General features: G+C 46.1%; 2 protein-coding genes across 2 annotated transcripts in view; both read right to left on the bottom strand.

Moving 5' to 3' along the window:
* The window catches only part of LOC133421592 (zinc finger protein 665-like), a 72,333-nt gene extending 58,212 nt beyond the window's left edge, over positions 1 to 14,121 (bottom strand). The window contains exon 1 of the mRNA XM_061711244.1: positions 14,055 to 14,121. The gene's annotated coding sequence lies outside the window, so the exon portion shown is untranslated. The remainder of the gene's footprint in view (positions 1 to 14,054) is intronic.
* LOC133422209 (zinc finger protein 239-like) overlaps positions 1 to 25,845 on the bottom strand; it is a 55,497-nt gene that overhangs the window by 4,130 nt on the left and 25,522 nt on the right. The window contains exon 3 of the mRNA XM_061712152.1: positions 13,827 to 13,896. Coding sequence (XP_061568136.1) covers positions 13,827 to 13,896 — 70 coding nt within the window. The remainder of the gene's footprint in view (positions 1 to 13,826; positions 13,897 to 25,845) is intronic.

Here is a 25,845-nt window from a genome sequence, read left to right as displayed (position 1 = left end):
TTATAGGACGGTAGTGATTTTTCCAGGTATTACTCAGACCCTCAGGTGTTACCAGGGAAACTGAGTTGTGGTTTGTTAAAAAACTTTGTAACTTCGCTCAGCTGTGGCTTGTTATAAAACTAATGATTTCAACTGAAAACACATTAAAGCATGAATAACTGATTCAATATTAATTTTCTTTGGTAAGTGACCATGGTATGAGCGGGATAATGCCCTTTGAGGTGTACATTAACATAAATATATGGACTTCGCGGAGGCAAACCGTCCTCTGCTTCGCGTTAGATGGTTCACGCCCCTGTGTCGTCCATATATTTATGTTAATGTACACCTCGTCTGGAATTATCCCTTACTTGTAGTATGACCATCTTTACAAAACTACCTTAATATGTGTAAGTGCCATGTATAGCTTATAATTTAACTCTTTTATTGCATAATATGCCTTGTTGTTTCACACAGAGGGAATATATTTCAGTTTAAATTTTGAAAGCTATTATTTTATACTTTATTGATCAATACTTAAATAATACTACTGAGAATTATTTTGCCTTAACGGTTTCTGTAGTTTGGGCCTGTGGGGCTTCCGTAGCAGGAGGAAGTGCGGGACTGTGTTTTTTGTGAGTCATTAAATAAACAAGTGACGGTGGAGCAACACAGTGTTTTAGCGTTCTGTTGCCGTACTCAATGTGTAAACAATCAGGCCCCATTTACAAGGCTATTGCCCTCATGCAGGGAGCGAAGGGTTGAAATCCTGGGGCCTCATGTACAAAGAGTGCATGGATTTCAATGTGAATCCGTGCCTGGAATTCTTGCGTATGCAAAAAAAATTCTGATGTTCAAAACTGCGCGTACGCCCAAATCCACACGTTTCTTTGAACATCACAATCACCGTGGATTTGAGCACACACGCAGGAGCATAACACTCCGCCCTGTCTCCTCTCTCAATAGATATATTTGAATATGATAATGAGGATAATTATCTGTTCATTTTCACAAGGAACTTGCAAAGATAATAAAAAAAAAAAAAAAAAAAACCTCCTGTCAGAAGTTGAGGCCTGGAAAAAATAATTTATTTGGGGGCATTTCTTCCGATTTAAGCTGCATTGCATTATGGGTGTAAGCGCCATGCATTTTTTATGTATTTCTTTTACTGCATAATATGCCTTGTTGTTTACACAGAGGGAATATATTTCAGTTTAAATTTTGAGAGTTATTATTTTATACTTTAGTGATTAATACTTAAAGCAGCACAACGTAACTTTCAGCTTTTGTTGAGTTTGGCGGCTCCTTTGGACGAAAGCGGTAGTGCTTTACCAGAAAGAACATTACGTTTCCCATGAGCATCAGCGGGTACTGCCGGAAAGATCCTGTCCCGTCGCGTGCATTTGTTTTGATAGTGAATGAAGACGGGACGGACTTTTCTGTTTCACCAAGTGAACAGACGGAACACAAAAAAAAAAGATGTTAAACTGCTGGAAAGGAACTGGAATTTACCGGGATACCTTAAACAAAGAAGCCAGGAAGCAGTATATGGAGAAAATAATGATTATTAACGGTTTGGATCCATATGAAATCCCTTCTAAAGAGTGGAGCTCCTCGTCGGAGCTCCACTCTTTAGAAGGGATTTACTGCCGCAGTTCTGCACAACCCACATCTTAGGCTACCTTGTTTAGGAGTGTTTGGCAGCTGCTTTGGTACCGTATTTTCGCGACCATAAGGCGCACATAAATTATTATTATTATTTTTTTTAAATGTGCCGGGCGCCTTATGAAACGGTGCGCCGTGTCTATTACCTGAATTATGGTAATGTAAGGCCGGCCACCATGAGAACGCTAAAAAGAGAAGGGGGCGGGTGAAGCCCCCGTGAGTTGCGGACGTGAATGAGACCATCCACAGAGCTGTTTAATGCGGAAACAGACGATGAAGACTTTTAAGGATTTGCTTGATGTGTAAAGTGAAATAAAATACAATCAAACTAAGTTTTGCTCCCTTGTGTGTGTGTTCTGCAGCGCGTGTGTGTTTTGCATGTCGGGAACCGAGGATGCACCTGCCGTGGGGTTGCGGGGTCCGATCGCCGCATCCCCGGGGCAGATCAGGCTGAAATGCCGGTGGTCTTTCCCCGGGAGCCCCTGCTACCAGTCCATGTGGGTTCCTCCGGTCCCGGCCGGTCGGAACCGGTCACATTCCCCGGTTGAAGCTGCGGTGATGCGCGCTGCTCCAGCCCGACTTCCTGGTTCCCAAAGCGGGATCCGATCGAATTATCCTGGTTCCCGGCAGGGCTGGGACAAAAAAATCGGCCTGGGCATTTTGAGCCTAGACCGGCCCACCATGTATTGATGGAAAGAAAATGAAGCCTATGAATGAAAACAAACGTTCTTGTGACACCGCTTGTACACTGTCTTGTTGGTGTGTATGTTCTTGTCTAATAAACCTAAACCTACACCATCCCCCCCAGTCCCGTTATAGATGTACTTAGTACTGTTTCTGTGTAGACCAGCAATGTATGGCAAGCCGTTTTAACATTTAATAGCTAGACTGGATATGTGTTGCAGATATCTGTAATTCAATTCTTCCTAGTCAAAAAGAACATTTCAGATATCTACAATGATATATTAACCCATTTTAAACAGGGGGAACGCATTCCGACAGCGTGAAATACTGCTGTCAGAATGCGTTCCCCCTCTGTTTATCATGAAGGGATGCTCACACATCTTTCAAATTCATACTGCTGACTTCTTTCACCACCACAGATAAGTCCTGTGACTTTCAGGCTGATATCATCATATTTGACCATTTTAAACAGGGGGAATGCAGCGCTGCCTCTGTTTTTACTAACTAATGACCATGAATTGCCTAAACAGTGGGTTCTTCCAATATATGTATAAATACACAAAGTCTTTGCTGCGATGGCATCACTGTAGGTAAACATTTCTCCAAAAAGATTGATGTATTATTTCACCCACCCTCTATTAATCACAGCATTATTAAAATTTATTGACAATCAGGAATCCAAACACCACTGTCCCTGTCAAAAAAGCAACTTAAATTTGGAGTTGGTAATTTAGTTTTATAGAATATATAAGATATTGAATATGAACTCATCATTCTTCAAATAATATAAATAATATCAATAATAAGCCACGCGCTCTAATGTTGTGACTACTCCAGCCAGAGCTGCCTGGGAGACTTGCGAGGCCCTGTGAGGAATGGCCGGGGGGGGGCCCTCGCGCGCTCGCTACGCTCACGCGCGCAAATTTTTTTTCGTTTTTTTGGGTCGGATCGGGTGTCTATATGCGCAATTTTAACTCTTCAATTAGCAAAATACTCGACACCTTACCCTGCCTCATCATCATTTGGCTTGCCTCGACGCGGGGCCCCACGGCTGCTTGAGACCCGGTCGGATCGGTGATTTTTGTAACAAATTTATCAAACGAGCCTTTCAGAGAGGCATTAAACTCTTCCATTTTCTTTAGTTTTTTTTCTTTTTTCATCCCCTGATGGACATTTCCTGATTCTGTCTCGTTCTCTCGACATTGTGTGACAGTTTGTTCCAACTCCACCCGTCTGGATCAGAGCAGCTTGTGTCTGCGCTTGGTCAGTTGTGTTGAACAACAGACACGCGGATCATTGCACATATATTTATTGATATGCACAGACTAGTACACATTTAGGTCTGTAATGGAACGTGACTGTTGATATTTATAAGGGAAAAAACGAAGAAAAAAAAACGAGAAAAAAAAAAAAAAAAAAAAAAAACGGCCCGTAGCGCGAGGCCCCTAGCGGTCGCACGGTTCGCACACCCCTTGCGGCGGCCCTGACTCCAGCCCATAACCAATCTAACTCATCATAACCAATCGGCCAGTGGTACCAGTTGTTGTCAGGTAAAAAACAAAACCAAATGGGGCGATGGGGCTGCCCGGGCCAAAAAAAAAAAAAAATAAATTTTTTTTTTGGCCCGGCCCAAAATCACCATCGGCCCACCGGGCAATGCCCGGTATGCCCGATGGCCAGTCCACCCCTGGTTCCCGGCCGCTTTGGGAGCAGGGATTTCTGGACTCCGTCCCAGGTCGGATCAGCTTCACCCTCTGAGATTTTCAGCGAAATCTGTCGGTTACAAACCCGGTACCGGATCCCCAACATGCGCGTGTGTGCGTTTCGCGGCGCGACACGCGCGACACGCGCGACACGCGCGACACGCGCGACACGCGCGACACGCGCGACACGCGCGACACGCGCGACACGCGCGACACACACACACACACACACACACACACACACACACACACACACACACACACACACACACACACACACACACACACACACACACACACACACACACACACACACACACACACACACACACTGGCTGAGACAGGTCTGGAAATTCGGACTGGCGCAGCTGAATTAGCGGAGCTCCTGTCGGATACAAACCCCGGTACCGGATCCCCGACATGCGCGCGTGTGTGTGAGCGGGACCAGCGCGGGGGAGCGGAGGAGGACCCGGGACCAGCGCGGGGGAGCGGAGGAGGACCCGGGACCAGCGCGGGGGAGCGGACCGGGACGCGGGACCAGCGCGGGGGAGCGGAGGAGTCACTAAAAATCCACGCCCCCACAAACTTTGGGGAACGCGCATTTGCAGGAGTCGAGTTTTCCAGGACATTTTGGACAGCACATTTTCAACAAATCTACCCCATGTCTCATTCACCTGTAAGCGAGGCCGGTTTTAGGGGGGGGAGGGGTGGTCTGCGCCCACCCAAACGTGCGTCCTGCCCACCCAATCAAAGTTATGGGGATCCTTTATTTTTTTATAATTTAATTTTTTTATAAATATAAAAAAATATCACAGAATATCTGTACCGTTTCTGATTGGGTGGGCACTGCGTATTATTTTTAGACACAACAAAGAACGCATACCGCAAAAGTTGTGTCTTGGCGGAGGGACCCGACGTCCCAGCAAAATGAGCACAGCAGAGAAGTTCAGAACAGCACAGAGCACACACTGAAAGCTGATTTATGGTTCCGCGTTACACCAACGCAGAGCCTACGGCATAGGGATCGCCGTAAGGCTGATTTATGGTTCTGCTTTAAGGCCCTGACACACCAAGCCGACTGTCGACTGTCGGGCCGTCGATGAGCGTCGGTGCGCGTCTGTCGGCCTAGTTTTCCCGGTGTGTCCCGCACGTCGCCACAGGTCGGCCGCCCGTCGGCAGCTTTTCAGCCAATTCGACATGTCGAATCGGCGTCGGCCATTGGTCAAACAGCTCACTCTGTGATTGGCTGTTCAGACCTGCGTCGATTTAACGCGGAACCATAAATCAGCTCCCGAGCCGGCAGGCAGGCAGAAATCTCGGAGCAAATTTCTTAACAGGCGTAGCTACAACTACAACTATTAAACCAACATTTATCTTCCTAAATGATTTATTTCAGCCAGCGGTAATTCTCCACAGAGCTGCAGGTTTCTCCCCGGGACGACGGCAGGTTGACCTGGCGATCACGTCTGTACGTGAGCTGCTGCTGCACCACGGACCGGCGGCTCTTCTCCGAAAACATCGCAGCAAATTGAAACGCAGACTGCGCAGAAGGTTAGTTGGCCGTTGGGTGTCGTCTTTGCGGTGTGTCCAAGTACTTCATTTTGAGCCCGACCCAGCCCGACACAGGCAACACGAGGCGACACAGCAGTCGGCCGACAGCGGGCGACGTTGGGTTGGTGTGTCCTCGGCTTTACACCAACGCAGAATGGTGCGCGTCGCCGCGTAGCCGTGCCTCCAGAGCCTCCAGGGCACCGCAGCACCGCAGCCACCGTCCGTGGCAGACCCCAGTAGTGGACAACTTGCGCCGCAGAATCGCACTTTGGCTTTCTTTTTTTAGCCTTTTTAGCAGGGCGAGCCGTTACATTGGACGTGAAGCCGGGAGCGGCGGGGGCCCTCCGATGTCAGGCTGCGGTTGCCAGTCGGTCTGGAGGAGCGGGGGGGGCGGGTTACACTGGGACACTCTGAAGAGGAGGACCCGAGGAGGACCCGTGGGAAGCGGACACGGGGCTGGAGGCAGGCTGGAAGCAAAGTGCAGGCTGGAAGCAGACATAACGTGACGAGTGTGCGCATGGGAAGGAGGGGGGCGTGGGCGGGACTTCAAATGAAGGCATCTGATTGGTTCTTTCCCCCTTGCCAAGCCTCTGGTCCTCTGACCAATCCGTGCCATTCGGGGCGCAAATAACAGATTGGTCAGAGTTTTTACAGGATTAAAGCTGTCAGAGAGGTCGGATTTTTTTCTTTCCTTTTTCTGAACACATTATTCACTGGCTACTCTCAGGATGGAAGGACCATTTCACCCAGTATAACAATAAATGTTTTTGAATACAATTACAGACTATACCTTTAAGTCTAAAGATAGTCACTACAATGGGTATTGTTGTCCTTTGCTTTGTGTTGCGTTCCGTGAAGAATTGTGGGTTTATTATGATCGTAAGGGTTTGTGAATGTTTATGGGCAGCGTTAGTGCATCATTACACTCTCCTTTTCTTGTTTGTATTTTAAGAACCGACACCAGAACTAACTTGGTGGGACGAAAAACGGCTCCGCTTTATTGTCAGACGTATTATATTTTTTTTTTGTGATCAACTTTTTATTTATTTTTCATTTATATATATAGAGAAGCGTCCCCACAGTCCAGGGAGAGAAAAAAAAAATACAACAAAACACCACCTGCTCAGATGCTTCTTCCCCCTTCCTTCCCACACCCTCCCACTCCCACCAACCCACTCCACCCCCACACCCCCCCAAATAATGAATCCAAATGCAGAGAGCCAAAAAAAAAAAAAATAAATAAATAAATAAAAAAAAAAAAAAAAGAAGCACAAAACAGCAGCAACAAAACACAAAGCACGTACACCACTCCCAACCCCCTCCCCTTGCCATCCAGGAATCCCATGACATTCCCATTCACTAAATAAGCCATTCTAAACATAAAACCAAACAGACAAAGATCATGTAAACCATGGACGAGTTGGACCACAAACATTCATAACCTCTCAGAAATTTTCTCTAATAGATTTGACCAGCAATTGATATTTGGTGATTTGGCATGATGTAGACGAGCTGTAGAAAGCTCAAGCTGTGCAATATCCCGGTAAGCAATAAAGCCATTCCCTCACCGACAGTGCATGTGGTGGTTTCCAGCGACAGGCTATCATTCTTGGCTTCTGGCTGTAACACCAGCCAACAATAAACGCTTGTTGTTTATAGTTAGTTTTAGAGATGAGGTGTCATTAAGTAAAAGCAAAGCTTGTGAGTGAGGAATGGCCTTTCCAGTTAAGTTAGACATGATACACGAAACATTATTCCAGAAACTATTTACCTCCGGACACTGCCAAACCATATGATAGAAAGTAGCAATGGTATTGTCTGGACAAAAATCACAGTATGGATTATCTCTGAATTTCATTTGTTGTAGTCTCCGAGGAGTTAAGTAAGATCTATGAATAAATTTGTAGTGTATCATTTGATGATCAGGATTTCTGGAAGACAAAGATACATTTGACCATATAGTTTGCCAATCTAGATCTGAGGGAGTACTAATATCCGTCTTCCAGAGTCTATTAAGAAATAGAGGTTTGTATGACGCCTTGGTTATGAATTTATATAAATCAGAAACAATACCATTGTTTTTGCCTTTAGTGTCAAAAAGAGCATGGAGAGGATGGTTTTCCAACTCAGTGCCCCACGGAACACCTTGAGCGCGCATTGCTGCACGTAACTGTAAATAAAAGTAAAAAGTACCTGGTAGGTTGTAAGACCTATCTAAGTCATGGAATTCACGAAGCCCACTTCTTCCTATGATGTCTTTAAAAACCCAGACTCCTTTATCCCTCCATTTTGGGTCAGACGTATTATATTATCTACTGATGGATTAAGCCCAATGTACACGTTTATTGAGTCTTACACATTGTGGATGTCCGCGATCACCTCTCTCATAAGTAAAACTATGTGAACAACATAAACTTATATTTAAAACATGAAGCATCACGATCTGATTCCTCTGCTGCAGAAATAAAGACAAGTTGTGCCAACGGGATTATCGAGGTGCAAACGTGAGAAATAAAGAACAAAGTTGCTGTAACTTGGAGTTGTGCAGCTGCAGGAGGAGAGACCGGTCTAGGTCCCGGCCTCCATCGCCAGGAGGAGAGACCGGTCTAGGTCTCAGACTACATCACCGGAAGGAGAGACCGGTCCAGGTCCCGGCCTCCGTTACCAGAGGAGAGACCAGTCGAGGTCCCGGCCTCCGTCACCGGGGAGGAGAGACCGGTCTAGGTGCCGGCCTCCATCACCGGGAGGAGAGACCGGTCTAGGTCCCGGCCTCCATCACCGGGAGGAGAGACCGGTCTAGGTCCCGGCCTCCATCACCGGGAGGAGAGACCGGTCCAGGTCCCGGCCTCCATCACCGGGAGGAGAGACCGGTCCAGGTCCCAGACTCCATCACCGGGAGAAACTGCTCTTCTGACTCGCTCTGTAGAGTCTTTTTCTTCTAAAGCCCGTGGTGCAGGTGTGTTTTTTTCAAGAGAAGAACACAGTTATGGGTCGTTGTTGTCACTCTTTTTTCTTCTGGGCAAAAAGATTCTTATAAACCACCATGCTGCCGGCTCATTGGCCGTTCCCAGCATTGTTGTCACAAAAATAAGAAAAATAGAGAAACATATTCTCTCATTAACAAAGCATATTTTACATTTTTACACGTTACATTACATTTTATTGTTATTGTTATTTTATTGTCTGAAAAATGGCTCAAATATGTTATTTTGTAATTTGAATTTTTTTTTATTTGTTTTGTTGATAAAAAAAATATGTCTATCTTTGTGAGGGGGGATATATATTGTTTTTCGACACTACCTTGTTCTCTATAGCTGATATAACATGAATTACTCCTATGTGGGATCAATAAAGTTCTTATTTTTGCCGTCTGAGAAAATGAAGTACCGTATTTTCACGACCATATGGCGCACTGTGTGGAAAGGCGCACCCTCAGTTTTGTGTGTCATTTTTGGTTTTAAAACACACATACGGCGCACCGACCCAAAAGACGCCGTCTACGGAGACGGAGCTGCACACACACGCACGCTGCAAAACACACACGCGCTAAAAATAGAGCAGAAGCAAAACTTAGTTTGATATTTTATTTCACTTTTCACATCAATCAAACCCTTCAAAAGGTTCATATTCTGTTTCTGCATTAAAGAATTTTAAAAAACCACCGGGGCGCCGCACATAAACCTGTCTCAGCCACCAGCCCTTTTCATTTCACTCTGGCTGGAAAAGTCTGTTTAGGCAACGCTTTTCTTTTAAAAATCACCATAGCCGGCAGTTTCTGTCCATCAGCGTGGCAGGCAAGCACAAGACTAAATACACTTTTCATACCCCGTTGTGCTGCGGATCCCGACCGCGCTGGTCACGGGTCACGGGTCCCGCTCCGCCCCCCCCGCGCGCTGGACCGGGTTCCCGGGTCCCGGTCCCGGTCCGCCCCCCCCCCCCGCGCGGGTCCCGCTCACACACACGCGCTGTCGGGGAGCCGGTACTGGGGTTTGTATCCGACAGGAGCTCGGCTCCACTGATTCAGCTGCGCCAGTCCGAATTTCCAGACCTGTCTCAGCCACTTGATCATCATCACCCCTTCATCCAGCCACCCCTTTTCATTCGTCCTTATAATGACTCCGGCTGGAAACGTCTTATGCAAAGTTTTTCTTTTAAAAATCCCCATACAGTTTCTGTCCATCAGCTGCGCCAGGCAAGCACCACATAAATAAGTATGTGTGTGTTTCCCACCGCGAATACACACATGCGCATGTCGAGATCCGGTACCGGGTTTGTAACCGACAGATTTGGCTGCAAATCTCGGAGTGTGAAGCTGATCTGACCTGAGACATACCCCAGAAATCTCTGCTCTTAAAGCGGCCGGGAACCAGGTCGATCGGACCGCTTTGGGAACCAGGAAGTCGGGCTGCAGCAGCGCGGATCACCGCGGCTTTAACCGGGGAATGTGGACGGTTCTGACCGGCCGGGACCGGAGGAACCCACATGGACTGGTAGTAGGGGCTCCCGGGGAAAGACCACCGGCATTTCAGCCGGATCTGCCGTGGGGATGCGGCGATCGGACCCCGCAAACCCACGGCAGGTGCATGCTCGGTTCCCGACATGCAAAACACACGCGCGCTGCAGAACAAGTGTGCTTATTTAAATAGAGCGGAGCAAAACTTAGTTTGATTGTATTTTATTTCACTTTACACATCAAGCAAATCCTTAAAAGTCTTCATCATCTGTTTCACATTAAACAGCTCAGTGGAGTCTCATTCACGTCGCAACTCACGGGGGCTTCACCCGCCCCCTTTACCGTTCTCATGGTGGGCGGCCTTACATTACCGTAATTCAGGTAATAGACACGGCGCACCGTTTCTTAAGGCGCCCGGGACATTTTAAAAAAAAAAAAAAAAATGTGCGCCTTATGGTCGTGAAAATACGGTATATTATATTTGGTGCCTAACTGTTTCCCAAGTATATTAGTGCGTGTGTGAATGAATAAATGAGACGTAAAACATACATTTCTTTGTAGAAAGGTGCTTTATGAAAATAAGTCCATTTACTTGTATTAGTTTGCAGCCCAGTCTTGAACATCCAATATGGCGGCGACGTCAGTAGGCGATGCAATGTGCTGATTGGCTCTCCAGAAACGCTTTGAAACCCGTGCCAAAGATCGCTGATTGGCTCTTAGTTTTGGCACGTCAAAACAGTGCCATAACTCGTAGTTGTAAAAAAAGTTTGTAGCTTTTGAAAAAAAGTTTGTAGCTTTTGTAAAAAAAAGTTTGTAGCTTTGTAAAAAGTTTGTAGCTTTGTATCAAGAAGTACAAATATGTTTCGCAAGTGCAAATATTTTTTTCACACGCACAAAATATTTCTACAAGTACAAATATTTTTTGCAAGTACAAATATTTTTTGCACACGCACAAAATATTTCTACAAGTACAAATATTTTTTTCACACGCACAAAATATTTTTACAAGTACAAATATTTTTTGCACACGCACAAAATATTTCTACAAGTACAAAGTTTTTTTACAGATACAAAATACTTTTGAGCCCATATGCTCAGCCCCTGCCAACGGACAAAACCTCCCAAAAGTGCGCCAGCCAGAAATTATTTGTACGTGAAGGACCGCAACTTTCCACGTTCAAATCACTTTCTGAACATCCGACCGTGAGCGTAGAAAGTGCCGTAGGCACGTTTTTTGTGCGTCACACGTTTTGTACACGAGGCCCCTGGCCTGTTGCTCTTTCCTGTGCGTCTTCCCGACTCTTATTATACCAATTTCCTGTCCGCATACTTTAAATAAAGTCCACAAGTGCCAGACCCCCCCCCCCCAAAAAAAACTTTTCAGGTGCAATAAAAGAAAACTGTCATAAGAAATACAAGTTGAGTTTATCTACAGTTGAACTGTGGAAATTATGCAAACATAAAAGTAAACGGTTTGTCTGATTTGAAGCCAATTTAAGGTTTTTCATGTTCATTTAAAATGATATGTTCATTGTTACTACTACTGATGAGCCTAAGTTATTATTATTGTTCATTCCTTGACCGTTAAATGTATTGTGTTGCATTCAATACATTAATGAGAATAAAGTTATTAATCTCCAAATGGAAATGTTTATTCAGAGGTTTTGTCATTACATGAATAAAAATACTTTTGAATTTGAATCCCATCAGGGCTGGACTGGGACAAAAAATCGGCCCGGGCATTTTGAGCCTAGACCGGCCCACCAGCTATTGATGGAAAGAAAATGAAGCCTATGAATGAAAACAAACGTTCTTGTGACACCGCTTGTACACTGTCTTGTTGGTGTGTATGTTCTTGTCTAATAAACCTAAACCTACACCATCCCCCCCCAGTCCCGTTATAGATGTACTTAGTACTGTTTCTGAGTAGACCAGCAAACTTGTATGGCAAGCCGTTTTAACATTTAATAGCTAGACTGGATATGTGTTGCAGATATCTGTAATTCAATTCTTCCTAGTCAAAAAGAACATTTCAGATATCTACAATGATATATTAACCCATTTTAAACAGGGGGAACGCATTCTGACAGCGTGAAATACTGCTGTCAGAATGCGTTCCCCCTCTGTTTATCATGAAGGGATGCTCACACATCTTTCAAATTCATACTGCTGACTTCTTTCACCACCACAGATAAGTCCTGTGATTTTCAGGCTGATATCATCATATTTGACCATTTTAAACAGGGGGAATGCAGCGCTGCCTCTGTTTTTACTAACTAATGACCATGAATTGCCTAAACAGTGGGTTCTTCCAATATATGTATATATACAGAAAGTCTTTGCTGCGATGGCATCACTGTAGGTAAACATTTCTCCAAAAAGATTGATGTATTATTTCACCCACCCACTAATAATCACAGCATTATTAAAATTTTGTGACAATCACGAATCCAAACACCACTGTCCCTGTCAAAAAAGCAACTTAAATTTGGAGTTGCTAATTTAGTTTTATAGAATATATAAGATATTGAATATGAACTCATCATTCTTCAAATAGTATAAATAACAATATCAATAATAAGCCACGCGCTCTAATGTTGTGACTACTCCAGCCAGAGCTGCCTGGGAGATTTGCGAGGCCCTGTGTGGAACGGCTGGGGGGGCCCTCGCGAAATTTTTTGGGTTTTTCGGGTCGGATCGGGTGTCTATATGCGCAATTTTAACTCTCCAATTAGCAAAATACTGGATACCTTCCCCTGCCTCATCATCATTTGGCTTGCCTCGACGCGGGGCCCCATGGCTGCTTGAGACCCGGTTGGATCGGTGATTTTTGTAACAAATTTATCAAACGAGCCTTTCAGAGAGGCATTAAACTCTTCCATTTTCTTTAGTTTTTTTTCCTTTTTTCATCCCCTGATGGAAATTTCCTGATTCTGTCTCGTTCTCTCGACATTGTGTGACAGTTTGTTCCAACTCCACCCGTCTGGATCAGAGCAGCTTGTGTCTGCGCTTGGTCTGACGCAGTTGTACTGAACAACAGACACGCGCATCATTGCACATATATTTATTGATATGCACAGACTAGTACACATTTAGGTCTGTAATGGAACGTGACTGTTAATATTTATAAGGGAAAAAACGAAAAAAAAACGGAATTTTTTTTTTTTTTTTTTAAAAACAAAAAAAAACGCCCATAGCACAAGGCCCCTTGGGGCGCGAGGCCCCTTGGGGCGGCCCTGACTTCAGCCCATAACCAATCGGCCAGTGGTACCAGTTGTTGTCAGGTAAAAAACAAAATCAAATGGGCCGATGGGCCTGCCCGGGCCAAAAAAAAAAAAAAATCGGCCGGCCCAAAATCGGGCCGGCCGATGGTGTCTTTGGGCCGGCCCGGCCCAAAATCACCATCGGCCCACCGGGCAAATGCCCGGTATGCCCGATGGCCAGTCCACCCCTGAATCCCATTCACTAATGCCCTGCCTACCGTATACATGTTGAGAGCATTCTTAGGACTGGTTATTGCAAAAAAGGATTGAGGAATTTTCTCTGCCTCGAATTCCGCCTCGTTTAATTGAAGGATAAATGTAAACCTCCAGACTGCTGCGTCCGCGAGCGCCGCCACATTCATCATTATATATTATATATTCAGACGTAGACCAGTTTAAAAGTCTCTTGGGAAGGTCACGTGTTTGTGTTTTCTGCTGCTCAGTTCAAACTACTGAAAATAAAATAAAGCGTTTGGATGATCAGCAGCAACAGAAAGACCGAAGAGGAACGTGGACCTGAACACTGACCTGCAGACCAGCGGAGGAAGAGTCCGCTTTGGTCCTGCTGGACTCCTGGTTCTGGTTCTGACCCCGGTCCATCTCCTCCAAACACGTGGCCACCACTCGAGTGTTTCCTGCTGGTAAATGTAGGATTATCGTCCCGGATACATAAAATGTTCTATTTTGAGGGAAATGTTCTCCCCCCGACAGCGCTGTATTCACTCTAGTGTTTAATAGAGTCTAACAGAAACTCACCTCTTGGTAGCGTCGGTACGGACTGGATTCACGGAACCACGGCAGCTTCTTTTACTTGTTTTATTTTTTTCCCCGCTCTACTTCCGCATCTCTAGGGAGGAGCGTTTCGTTTCAGCCAATCAGAGTCGTTGTTTCGTTTCAGCCAATCAGAGTCGTTGTTTTGAGAAAAAACATTGACGTCACTCGCAGCCTATTTAGAAAAGCAGGATTGGAAAACACTAAGGCAAGTGCTGAAGGTGTTTATGGTAGCAACTGGGAACTTTTGAAATATAAAGCTGCTGAATATTTAAGGAACTATGGTAGTACTCACACCAAAAATCAAAGATTAGAGGAAGAGAGAGTAGTCTCCAAAATAATTTTATTATCACAGAAGAGCCAGCTGATATGTCAGATAGGGATCGATCTGACTTGATCTCAGAACAAACTAAACTAAATGATATCTATTTACTTAAGGCTAAAGGTGCCTTTGTAAGATCAAGAAAGAGATGGATCGAAGAAGGAGAACAGAATTCATCTTATTTCTTTAACCTAGAAAGAAATCACGGAAAACTCAATTTAATCCAACAACTCAATATTAATGGTGATATAACCGATGACTCTAATAGAATAGCAAACTTTTGTTCCAGCTTTTACAGTGAGCTGTATAAAACAAAATACTGTCATCAGTCAGCTTCTTTTTTCAATTCTCTGAATAACATCACTAAAATTTCTAAAGATGACAAAGAGTTCTGTGACGGAATTTTTACTTTACAGGAAATCACTTATGTCATCGAACGCCTCAAAACTAACAAATCTCCTGGAGTTGATGGTCTGTCAGCGGAATTTTAACAAACATTTATTGAAGACTTAGCACCCTTTCTACTTAAGGTATTTATAGAAAGTGTGGAACAAGAAGCTTTACCTCCCACACTTACACAAGGTCTGATTACATTGATTCCAAAACCTAAAAAAGACCATCTTCTTATTGATAATTGGCGACCCATTTCGTTACTTAACACTGATTACAAGGTATTTGCTTCAGTACTTGCCAAACGACTTAAAAATGTTTTAGACCCAATTATTGATGAGACCCAATCAGGATTTATGAGAAAAAGACATATTTCTAATAATATTAGACTTGTTTTAGATTTAATTGATTACTCTTCTCTGTGTGCTGATGACAGTTTTATCTTATTCCTTGATTTCTACAAGGCATTTGACACCATTGAACATAAGTTTTTATTTCAGACAATTGAACATTTTGGATTCGGTGATTTTTTTTATAAAGCTGTTAAAACTTTGTACTTCAAAGGTAACAGCTCCATCAGACTAAAAAGCGGGACCTCCCCGAGATTTGATTTACAGCGGGGAATTCAACAGGGCTGTCCCGCCTCCCCTTATCTATTTATTCTTTACACTCAACTACTCTCTATTCACATTAAAAATAGCTTATTAAAAGGTATCTCTATTGCAGGCAGAGAAATTATAATCAGTCAGTTGGCAGACGATACCACATTATTCTTAAAAAATGCTTCACAGGTTCCCATTGCTATCCACACAATAGATGCATTTTCTGCAGCCTCTGGCCTTGCCTTAAACCTGAAGAAATGTGAGTTATTCCCTCTTAAAAACTGCGATGTTTCAGTGATTTACAATATACCTGTTAAAATCAAAATCACCTACCTAGGGATTACTCACTTACATCTTTTCCCTGTCCTTGATTACAGGAGTTGTACCGGAGGATTTAAAAATTGCAAAAGTTGTTCCGGTGTTTAAAGCAGACGATCCAGGTTCTTTTAACAATTATAGGCCCATATCAATTTTGCCTTGTTTTTCAAAGATACTAGAAAAACTTGTATATAACAGAATTCTGTCTCATCTGAACCACAACTCAGTCCTCTACAAACATCAGTATGGCTTCAGGGAAAAGCATTCCACTTACATGGCTTTGCTTCACCTTACTGACAAAATTATTTCTGCACTTGATAATCAGCAATTCACTTGTAGTATTTTCCTAGACTTTTCCAAGGCCTTTGATACAGTCACTCATCAGGTTTTGCTTAAAAAATTGGTCAAATATGGTTTTCAGAACACAACATACAATTGGTTGAAAGATTATCTCTTCAATAGGTATCAATTTGTTTGCATTAATAATTGTTATTCTGACAAAGCTAGGCTTACCTGTGGGGTCCCTCAAGGGTCTATTCTGGGACCATTGCTATTTCTTATTTATGTTAATGATTTATCAAATGTTTCAAATACCCTCTCACCAATTATGTTTGCTGACGACACAACCCTTGTTTTCTCTAACGGTAATTTTAATTCATTGATAAGAGAAACAAATGTTGGTCTAACTGCCTATATGAAATGGTTTAAGTTAAATAAATTGTCTCTAAATATAAAGAAATGCAGATTTATAATTTTCAGTGGCAAAAAATCTTATCCAAAAGCTTTATCCAAAATTCAAATTGACTCTGTTGATATGCTCCAGGTATCTTCAATTAGATTCCTGGGAATTCTGGTTGATGAGAACTTAAATTGGAAAGGTCAAATTGATTGGGTCAATACAAAAATTCATAAATCTCTTGGCATTATTAGACGGATTAGACATTTGGTTAAAACTAATTGTTTTCTCACTCTTTATTATAGTCTAATTTACCCATATCTTTCTTATTGTAATATAGTCTGGGCCAGTACTTTTCCCACAACATTACATAAAATTTTGGTTTGTCAGAAACGTTTTGTCAGGATAGCAACTTGTTCAGATTCATACAGCCCCTCCACTCCTTTGTTTCAGAAACTTTATATTCTCAACATTTATAACATAAATATTTATCAGACATGTGTTTTTATTTATAAGGTCTTAAAGGAGGAAAGCATTCCTGCTCACCTCAAAGATTATTTTACTACAAACTCTCAGGTCCATTCTTATGCAACCCGTCGAGCGTTAGATCTGCATCCTCCAAAATGTGTAACAACCAGGGCTAAATATGCACTACGGTACAGGGGGGTCAAACTATGGAATACATATTCCCATTTAGCAAAAAGATGCTTCTCTGTACAAGGTTTTAAAGCATGTCTGAAACACCACTTAATTTTTGTTTTGTAAATGGAACTGCTCCGGCATGAGTAATGGATGTACCGACACATTTTATCATTTTGTGTAACCTCCTTGAAATTATTTTTTGTTTTTGTTCATTTGGTTTGTTATTTAGTCGTTTATTTTTTGATTGTTTCTTAATTATTAAATTGTACTCTATCGTTTTTCATATATCCGATCATTTCTCTTTTGTGTAAATTCTTTGTAATTTTCCTTTAATTTCTATCATTTATAGATTTCTAACTGCTCATTTGTATATTTTGTATTTTTGTATGATGTTAAATTTTATGTTAACTATAGGTGGAGGCACCTGATAAGCTCTTTTGAGTTTTCGCCTCTTCCTGCACTTTAATTTGTAAAGTTGGTAATTTTATTTGTGTAATGTTTAACTGTGCAAATAAATAAATCTAAATCTAAAAAAAAGATTACCATTGTAAAAAATCAGACAGATAGATGCTCTGAGAATTTTAATGTGATTATTGATAAGACAAGGAAAAAGCTAAACCAATGTCTTCAAAGAGATTTATCTCTAAAAGGTCGAATACTACTAACAAAGGCAGAAGGATTATCTCGTCTTACTTATGCAGCTATCCCCTTGTCTGTCGACAAAAAAATCTGTAATGCCATTGACAAATTACTATTTAATTTTATTTGGAAAAACAAGACGCATTATGTAAAAAAGTCTGTTATTATGAACACTTGTGATTCTGGTGGTCTAAATTTTCTTGACTTTACCACTCTCAACAACACCTTTAAAGTTAACTGGATAAAGCAGTTCCTACATAATCCTACGTCCACTTGGAATTTTATACCCAAATTTATTTTTTCTACCATTGGAGGTCTTGAATATGTGTTATTATGTGACTATAAAATAGAAAAACTTCCCTTAGCTTTGTCAAACTTTCATAAACAAATGTTGTTAGCATGGTCCACAATTTCTCTCCACATAGATGCTTTATTTGGAACAATCAACACATCAAATATAAAAATAAATCTCTATTTCTTAACTCATGGTTCAACAACAACATTATTTTAGTTACCCAACTGCTCAATGAAAATGGTAATCTGCTATATTACACTGAATTCCTTACAGTTTATGGTGTTCCTGTGACCCCAAAAGACTTTGCAGTTGTAATGGATGCTGTTCCGTCTGGTATTCTAAATCTATTAAGAGGCGCTGGTAAACCAGTCTGTCCTCCCTTAGATCCTATATTAACACCAGTGGGGCGAGTGTGTTTTTTTGTTAAAACTAAAAAAAGGAATTATTTAATAAGATCTCTTTTTCAGACTGACATCACCTCTACTCCATATGTTGTTCCGTACTGGTCTAATATTGTTCCTGGACTGAACTGGATCCATATATGGAACCTTCCATACAAATATCTAATTACGAATAAAGTTAGAGAAGTGTCTTACAAACTAATTCATAGATGTTACCCTGCCAAACATTATTTGTTAAAATTTAAGAAAGATTTGTGTGTGAATTGTTCCCTGTGTGAATCTGAACCTGAAACGAAAGTTACGCCTGTAATCTCCCCCTCGCGCATGCGCATGTCGAGTACAATACCAACAATGTCACGTCACCCGTGACCCCTGCATGACCCCCGGAAGGGTATATCTTCCGGCGTCAGCATGGGATCTTCTCCTAGAATCTTCTCGCGAGAGCACGAGGATTCGGAGTGACCGGCAGGCCTGGCGGTCATCCGGGACTCATAGAACCGTAGTTACAGGCGTAACTTTCGTTCTATTTCGTCCCTACTGACCGCCAGGCGGTGCTGTAAGCACTGGATGACGAATACCAACAATGTCACATAGAATCCCGGTCACATACCTCACTGATCAGGGGCAGAAGGACCCGGGAGTAGAACCACGCCCAATGGTTGGGGAGTGGCGACATTGATCCGGTAAAACCTGGAGAACGTGTCTGGCGACGTCCACGAAGTCGCGGTGCAGATGTCCTCCAGAGGCACCCCCTGCAGGGCAGCCAAGAAGCTGCGACGCTTCTGGCCGAGTGGCACCTTACCCCCACTGGTAAGGGGCGGCCACTGGCCCTGTGGGCGCGCTCGACGGTGTCCACCACCCAGTGGGACGGCGCTGTCCAGAAACAGCACGCCCCCTGTTGGGGCCACCATGGCAGAGAACAAGCTGCTCCGACCGTCGCACAGGCGCGGTAGCATAAGCAGCAAGGGCCCGTACGGGGCACAAAGGGCTCGGCCCACTCTCTGCAGGACCTAGGGCAGGAACGCCACGTTCGGCCACAACATAGCCCCCGAGCTGACTGACAGGGCATGTAACTCATCGACTCGCCGATGTCATGGCGAGGAGAAAAGCTATCTCCATAGAGAGCCACTTCAGGCCCACCCGGGCCAAGGGCCCAAAAGGGTGGAGAAGAGAGGGCACCTAGCACCATGGGCAGGTCCCACACTGCTCGGGGGTTTATATTCACGTATATGTTCTGGTTCTCTGGAAAGCGTCTAGAGACAACATCTGTTGTATTAGACGCTATATAAATAAAATCGAATGGAACCAAAAACTGGGGCCTTTGGGCCCCTCGGGGGGGTGGGGGGGGCGTAGCCTCAGAGCCCCCCTGAGAAAGAGAAACCAGCCGGAGGCACCCCACGGTGGCATTCTCAACCAGGGCATGTTGCGATGAAATGACCGCCACATGCACCCTTAAAGTGGACTGAGCACGGCCACCATCCAGGAGGGACCGAAAGGAACCCCAGGATCGTGGCCACGGGGCAAAGAACAGGGTCCTCTGCCCCGTCTGCACACCAGGCAGAGAATCTCCCCCACTCGCACTTATACCAGAGGCGGGTGGGAGGCACATGGGCATTCGAGATGCCAGCCCTGACGGGTTCAGGACAGCTTGACAACAATGGGTCGGGCGCCGCAGCGGCCAGACTCAGAGCCAAAAACGACGGGGTCGGGGTGCAAAACCTGAATCCCCGGCTGGAAAAGACGGTCCCTCTGGGGGGCGTCATGTCGTGTCGCAGCAGAGCCTCCGCAGCAGTGGAAACTACGTTTCCCCGGTCGGAAGGGGGCCACCAAGAGGAGCCCGTGAGCCCTCTGGAGGACCCTCTGCAAAAGGCGGCTTGCGCCGGGAGAGGAAGTCCGTCACCCGGTTCCTGTCTCCAGGCAGGAACATCGCCCGAAGGCCGGGCAGGCGAGGAGCTGTCCACGCTAGGAGGCCCCGGGACACCTGCAGCAGCTGTGCAGAGTCGGGGCCCCCTCTGGTGGCCGATCAAGGAACAGTGGACACACTGTCTGACTGACCCGGCACGTGCCCCCCCCCACAGGAGTTGCAAAAAAAAAAAAAAAAAAAAAAAATGTTAGTGTGAAGTGCAGAGCCCAGAGCTCCAGCACGTTGATGCGGCGCGTGCGGACCCGGGAGGACCACTGATGACAGCCTCCCGGCAGGGAGGGGACAGCATCTAAGGGCACACCCCTCAGCCGGAATGTCCCGTCTTTCCAGGGTGCAAGGGTATTGACACACACCTGCGAAACCCTGACCAGCCTGCGCCTGTGCGTCTTGCCATCCAGGCGAGGGCTGCACATTGCAGGGGGCGTAGCGACAGCAGGCCCAAAGGTATAAGAGGGGCAAGGGTTGCCACCACGCACCTGGTGAAAAAATCCTCGGTGACAGGGAGGGTCCGCACAGGAGCACCCTGAACCGACAACGGTGGCCCCGGTAGGCGAACCCCCGGAACCACCGGTGACGTGCCGCGACCGGCACGTGAAACAAGCGCCCTGTAGGTCCACAGTTGCAAACCACTTCCTCCTGACCAACGCAGAGCATCTGCTGTGGTCAAGCCTCCGGAAGGGCAGGACCTTCACGTATTCGTCGAGGTCCCTCAGGGCCAAGATGGGACGACGTCCGTCGTCTCTCTTGCTGACGAGAAAGTAGCTCAAGTAGAACCCCCAGGCCGCGGCGGGGGGTCCACCGGCATGATGGTGCTATGATGGGCCAGAATGTTTGCCGGGTCTCTGACGATGGTCATCTCAACCCGGCTGGAGGTAGGAGGCCGGTGTCGGAACTGCAATACGTACCCCTGGGCTAGGGTGGAAACCACCCGGGCCCCGATGAGCAGGCAGCCCAGTAACTGAGCTGCTGCCGGGAAAAGCAGCCGACGACCGGCCCCATGGCCCTAGCGTCGTCTCCCCCGGCCTCTGGACGTGCCGGGGGGGCGATGGTCGAGGTCAACACCCAGACTCTGCCGGGGCGGTCCGCGCACAGGGGGGCGAAAGCCCCCGGCAGGCTGTCCAACGGGCCATTGGGAGCTGCGCTGGCTCCCGTGGGCAGGTGGTTGGGGGCGACGTCCAGGGGCGGACGAAGGACCCCTCGGTGTACTGGAAGCGGGCGCCCTCCTGTGAAGGTGCACCAGTCGCTGCCTGGTCTCATCGGCCAGGGCGGTGCGGTCCAGAGCTTCCAGGGCAGTTGCCCCAAACAGCTCCCCCGGTTCTGCCGGTGCCTGACGAAGAGCCCTGCGAGCAGTCTCTGTCAGGGGTGACTGCGCCAGCCAGACATGACGGCGTGTGTGCACCAGGGTGGACATCAGCCGCCCCAGCTCCCTCGTCTGGGAGGCAAAAGCCTGTAGGGACACATCACACAAGTCCCGTGTGGAACCGTCCACCTGTGCACCCTGCAGGGAGGTGGAGAGAGCCAGTAGCAGATGAGAAAGGGTGTTCCCCAGCCGGCCGATGCGCGCCGCTGTGTCATAAGCCTTACAAATATGCCCATCAGTAACCCTACACTGGGTAGAGGGGCACTTGGGATCTGGCTTAAGAGCCTCATCAGGAGCCACTATCAGCGCTGCAATGGAGGGCTCGATGGGGGGCATGTGGTGGAGACCAGCCACTGCCGCGTCCTCCATCGCCGTCAGAGCGCGGTCATCAGCTGTCAGCCTGGAGAGGGCTGTGACATCTCTCCAGCATGAGTGGAGCTCCCTCAAAAAATCCGACGACGGCGGAATGGTGAATTCCACCGGAGAAGGATTGCGCCTGTGGAAGGCGCTAGAGGCCACCTCCGCACGCGGTGCATCCAGCTGCAAGTGTGCCAGGGCAGTGCGGATCACGCTCTCCACGGAGGAACAAGCCGTCCCCTCCCGAGAGCTCTGGGCAGATGAGTGCGAGGAGAACCCCGAGCGCTGTGAGGCCGGGTCCCCTGATGGCACGTTGAAGTGGCTCGCCGAGGCTGCAATGGAGATGGCGTCCTCTGGCAGCGGCGGTGGCGACCCCAGAGCAAACTCTGGCATGGCAGGTTCCACCTGGCCAGTACCAGGTTGCAGATTGAGGAGGAGCGCCTTCATCTGCTCCATGTCGGCAGCCAAGCGATCCACCTTCGAGGAGAGCTGGCTCGTCATCCGCCGTTGTTTGGGGGCCCCCACCACTCTCTTTGCCGATCGCTTCAGAGAAGACTGCGGCTGGGATGAGGGGAGGCTGGCCGACGGCCCCGGCTGCTCAGGGCCCAGGCATGACACGCAGAGGTCCTGGTCAACCGCAGGATCCAGGGCGGCCATGCACCCTGAGCATGAACGCTCCATCACAGCGACCGGTGGGAGAGGGAGCGGACACGCTGCCGTCGCCACGGATGTGCTGGCAGGAGAGAGGAGCGGACACGCTGCGTCACCACGTAGGTGTCAGTGGGAGAGGGGAGCGGAAACGCTGCCGTCACCACAGCGAGCACGCTGCCGTCACCACCAATATGCAGGCGGGAGAGGGGAGGGCCACGCTACCGTCAGCACAGATGTGTCAGTGGGAGAGGGGAGCGGAAACGCTGCCGTCACCACAGCGAGCACGCTGCCGTCACCACCGATATGCAGGTGGGAGAGGGGAGGGCCACGCTGCCGTCAATACGGGTGTGTCAGTGGGAGAGGGGAGCGGAAACGCTGCCGTCACCACAGCGAGCACGCTGCCGTCACCACCGATGTGCAGGTGGGAGAGGGGAGGGCCACGCTGCCGTCACCACGGCTATGAGAAAAGGCAAAAAAAGGCGTCTTTACTCAAAAGGAAGAGAACAATCCTCTCCTTTTTCTTTTCCTTTTTTTTTTTTTTTTTTAAGAAAAAATAATTGCAAGGAAAAAAACAATGTTGTCACATTAATAAAGTGGGAGAGGGAGCAAAACGCTGCCGTCACCACAAATGTGCCGGTGGGAGAGGGCGTGGCCTTCACCACGGCTGTAAGAAGGACAAAAAAAGGTGTTCTTTTTTTTTTTTTTCAAAGAAAAAAATAATCCCTTTCTGTCTTCTTTTTTTTTTTTTTTCCAGCAGAAAAAATAACTGCACAGAATGTTCAGGTGTCGGGCGCAGCCAACAGCTTACCTTCTGTCAGCTGGGCCAGGGGGGCGGGGCGGGGAGACGCCGCCGCCGCCGCAACGAACACCAATAAATACCAATAAATACCGCGCGGCCACAGCCTCTTGGAGGACGACAGAGATCGTTACTCCTACCTTACGGCACGAAGCTGCACGGGGGCCGGCGGTTTTAGGGAGGAAAGGAAGAAGCTTTTAACCAGCCTTCTATTTCCGTCCTGTACTTCAGCGCGACGCGAGAAGAATAAGGAGAAGATCCCATGCTGACGCCGGAAGATATACCCTTCCGGGGGTCATGCAGGGGTCACGGGTGACGTGACATTGTTGGTATTGTACTCGACATGCGCATGCGCGAGGGGGAGATATCCAGTGCTTACAGCACCGCCTGGCGGTCAGTAGGGACGAAATAGAACTGTAATACACTTATTTTGGCTCTGTAACTCTACTGCCACCTTCTGGAGAGAAGTAACCCGTTACATCACCTTGAAGATTGACTCTGATTTTTCTTTAGATTGGAACAATGTACTTTTTGGTGTCCACGATGTCAAAAGTAAGAAACAGAAAGAACTGTATGTCATAAACTTGATAATAATATTATGGAAGTATCACATACACAAAAGTAAATTTACTCACTCAAAACCATCCTTTATTGCATTCCAAAAGGAATCTGAACAGTACATGCAAAGTATTTGTGACTCGAATAACAAGAAAGCTATGAAAACTTGTGATTTGTGCACCTTGTTTTAGCAGCCTACCCCCTGGCTGATGTTCTGTTTGATATTTCATTGATAAGACTTGCTTGTATTGTTGTGTTGTTTGTTCTGTTAATAAAAAAAAAAAAAAAAAAAAAAGGATTGGAAAACACTGGGCTGGTAGCCAAGATAGCTACCTGTGTGTGTTGTCTGTCTTGTCTTTTTAATCAGCAGACGAGGCCCCGCGTCCGACTGCCGCGGGGCTACTGCGCATGCTCCTGACTACTGTGGCATGCTGGGAAATGTGGTTTTCATGTCACATTCGTAACATCACATCTTTCCCCCCTATAAAATAAATAATATTTACCCCTTACAACAAAACAAGTGTGTTTTGAGACTAGCTTTTCCCAAACATAGTGACTTTACTTATTAAACTCTATTTAACTTTTTTTAAATATACTTGCATCTGCCATAAGAAAATATTAAAGTGCAAACTTCAAGTATTCAAAATAACAAGTTAGAATCGTGTCAACAATTTTATTTATTTTTTTTTTTTTTAATAAATAAGACTGTGACTCAAAACAGAGGTAGGAATAAAAATCCTAAAAGTCTCTCTTTTTTTTCCGGTAAGTATTAAACTATAAACAGTCCATGTTGCTCCTTTTCAGCTCCTTTTCAGCAACTTATAATACTAAACAGTCCATTCTTATTCAGCGACTCTCAAACAACCTCGTAGGTGCCTGGGGTGTCGGACTCCAGTCCCCGAGGGCCGGTGTCCTGCATGTTTTAGATGTGTCCCTTTTTTATGAAACCGTGATACAAGGAGCTGTGTCATCAACAGAACTATCCAGACTTTGACGACAAGCTGGTGACAATGATTCATTAGAATCAGGTGTGTTAAAGGAGCCGTCTGTAAGAAATGGCCAAAACTGGTACTGCAGTCACTTTCAAAATATTGTTGAGCGGCGTGTACCCTCCCCCTCCTCCCCCCGACCAGAGGTTACCAGGTTAGGCTGCAGAATGCAGCAGGAACGTAGGCTGCCATGGCTGCGATAATTAGAGCCGAGCTGGCAACCCGGATGCCGAAACAATACTGACTTGGTGATTGGGAGATAGGTGGAGGGTGGAGCTTCAGAAACAATACTGACTTGGTGATTGGGAGATAGGTGGAGGGTGGAGCTTCAGAAACAATACTGACTTGGTGATTGGGAGATAGGTGGAGGGTGGAGCTTCAGGCCAAAACAAAAAATGACAACATAAACATCAGTTGAGGGCTGCAACTCCTCTTTTTAAACTGGAATATCCTGGCTTGAGTGCTGTTGTCAGTGACATAAGTATTTAAAATGAACATGATTTTTAAATGTCTGTTGACATATCGGGGTCATTTTATGATTCGTTTTATTATTGCTCTTACATACAGCTCCTTTAAAGCAGTGAAACTCTGTGTCATCAACAGAGCTGTGCAGACCTTAGTGACAAGCTAATGAGGACCTTTAATTAGAATCAGGTGTGTTGGTGCAGGGAAACATCTAAAACATGCAGGACACCGGCCCTCGAGGACTGGAGTCCGACACCTCTGGCTACTGTCTTTCTATAGCTGGTGATTTCATCAATCTAGAGAGTCTCTCAGCAGCTGGTGATGCAGACGCTGCAGTTGGACTGTCAGCGTGGTCAGGCCCGCTGTCAGCTGGTTCTGTTGATTCAGCCAT

This window comes from Cololabis saira, chromosome 21 (assembly GCF_033807715.1).
Source record: "Cololabis saira isolate AMF1-May2022 chromosome 21, fColSai1.1, whole genome shotgun sequence".
NCBI lineage: Eukaryota > Metazoa > Chordata > Actinopteri > Beloniformes > Belonidae > Cololabis > Cololabis saira.
Note: the sequence above shows the minus strand (reverse complement) of the source record. Positions and strands in the feature narration are given on the sequence as shown.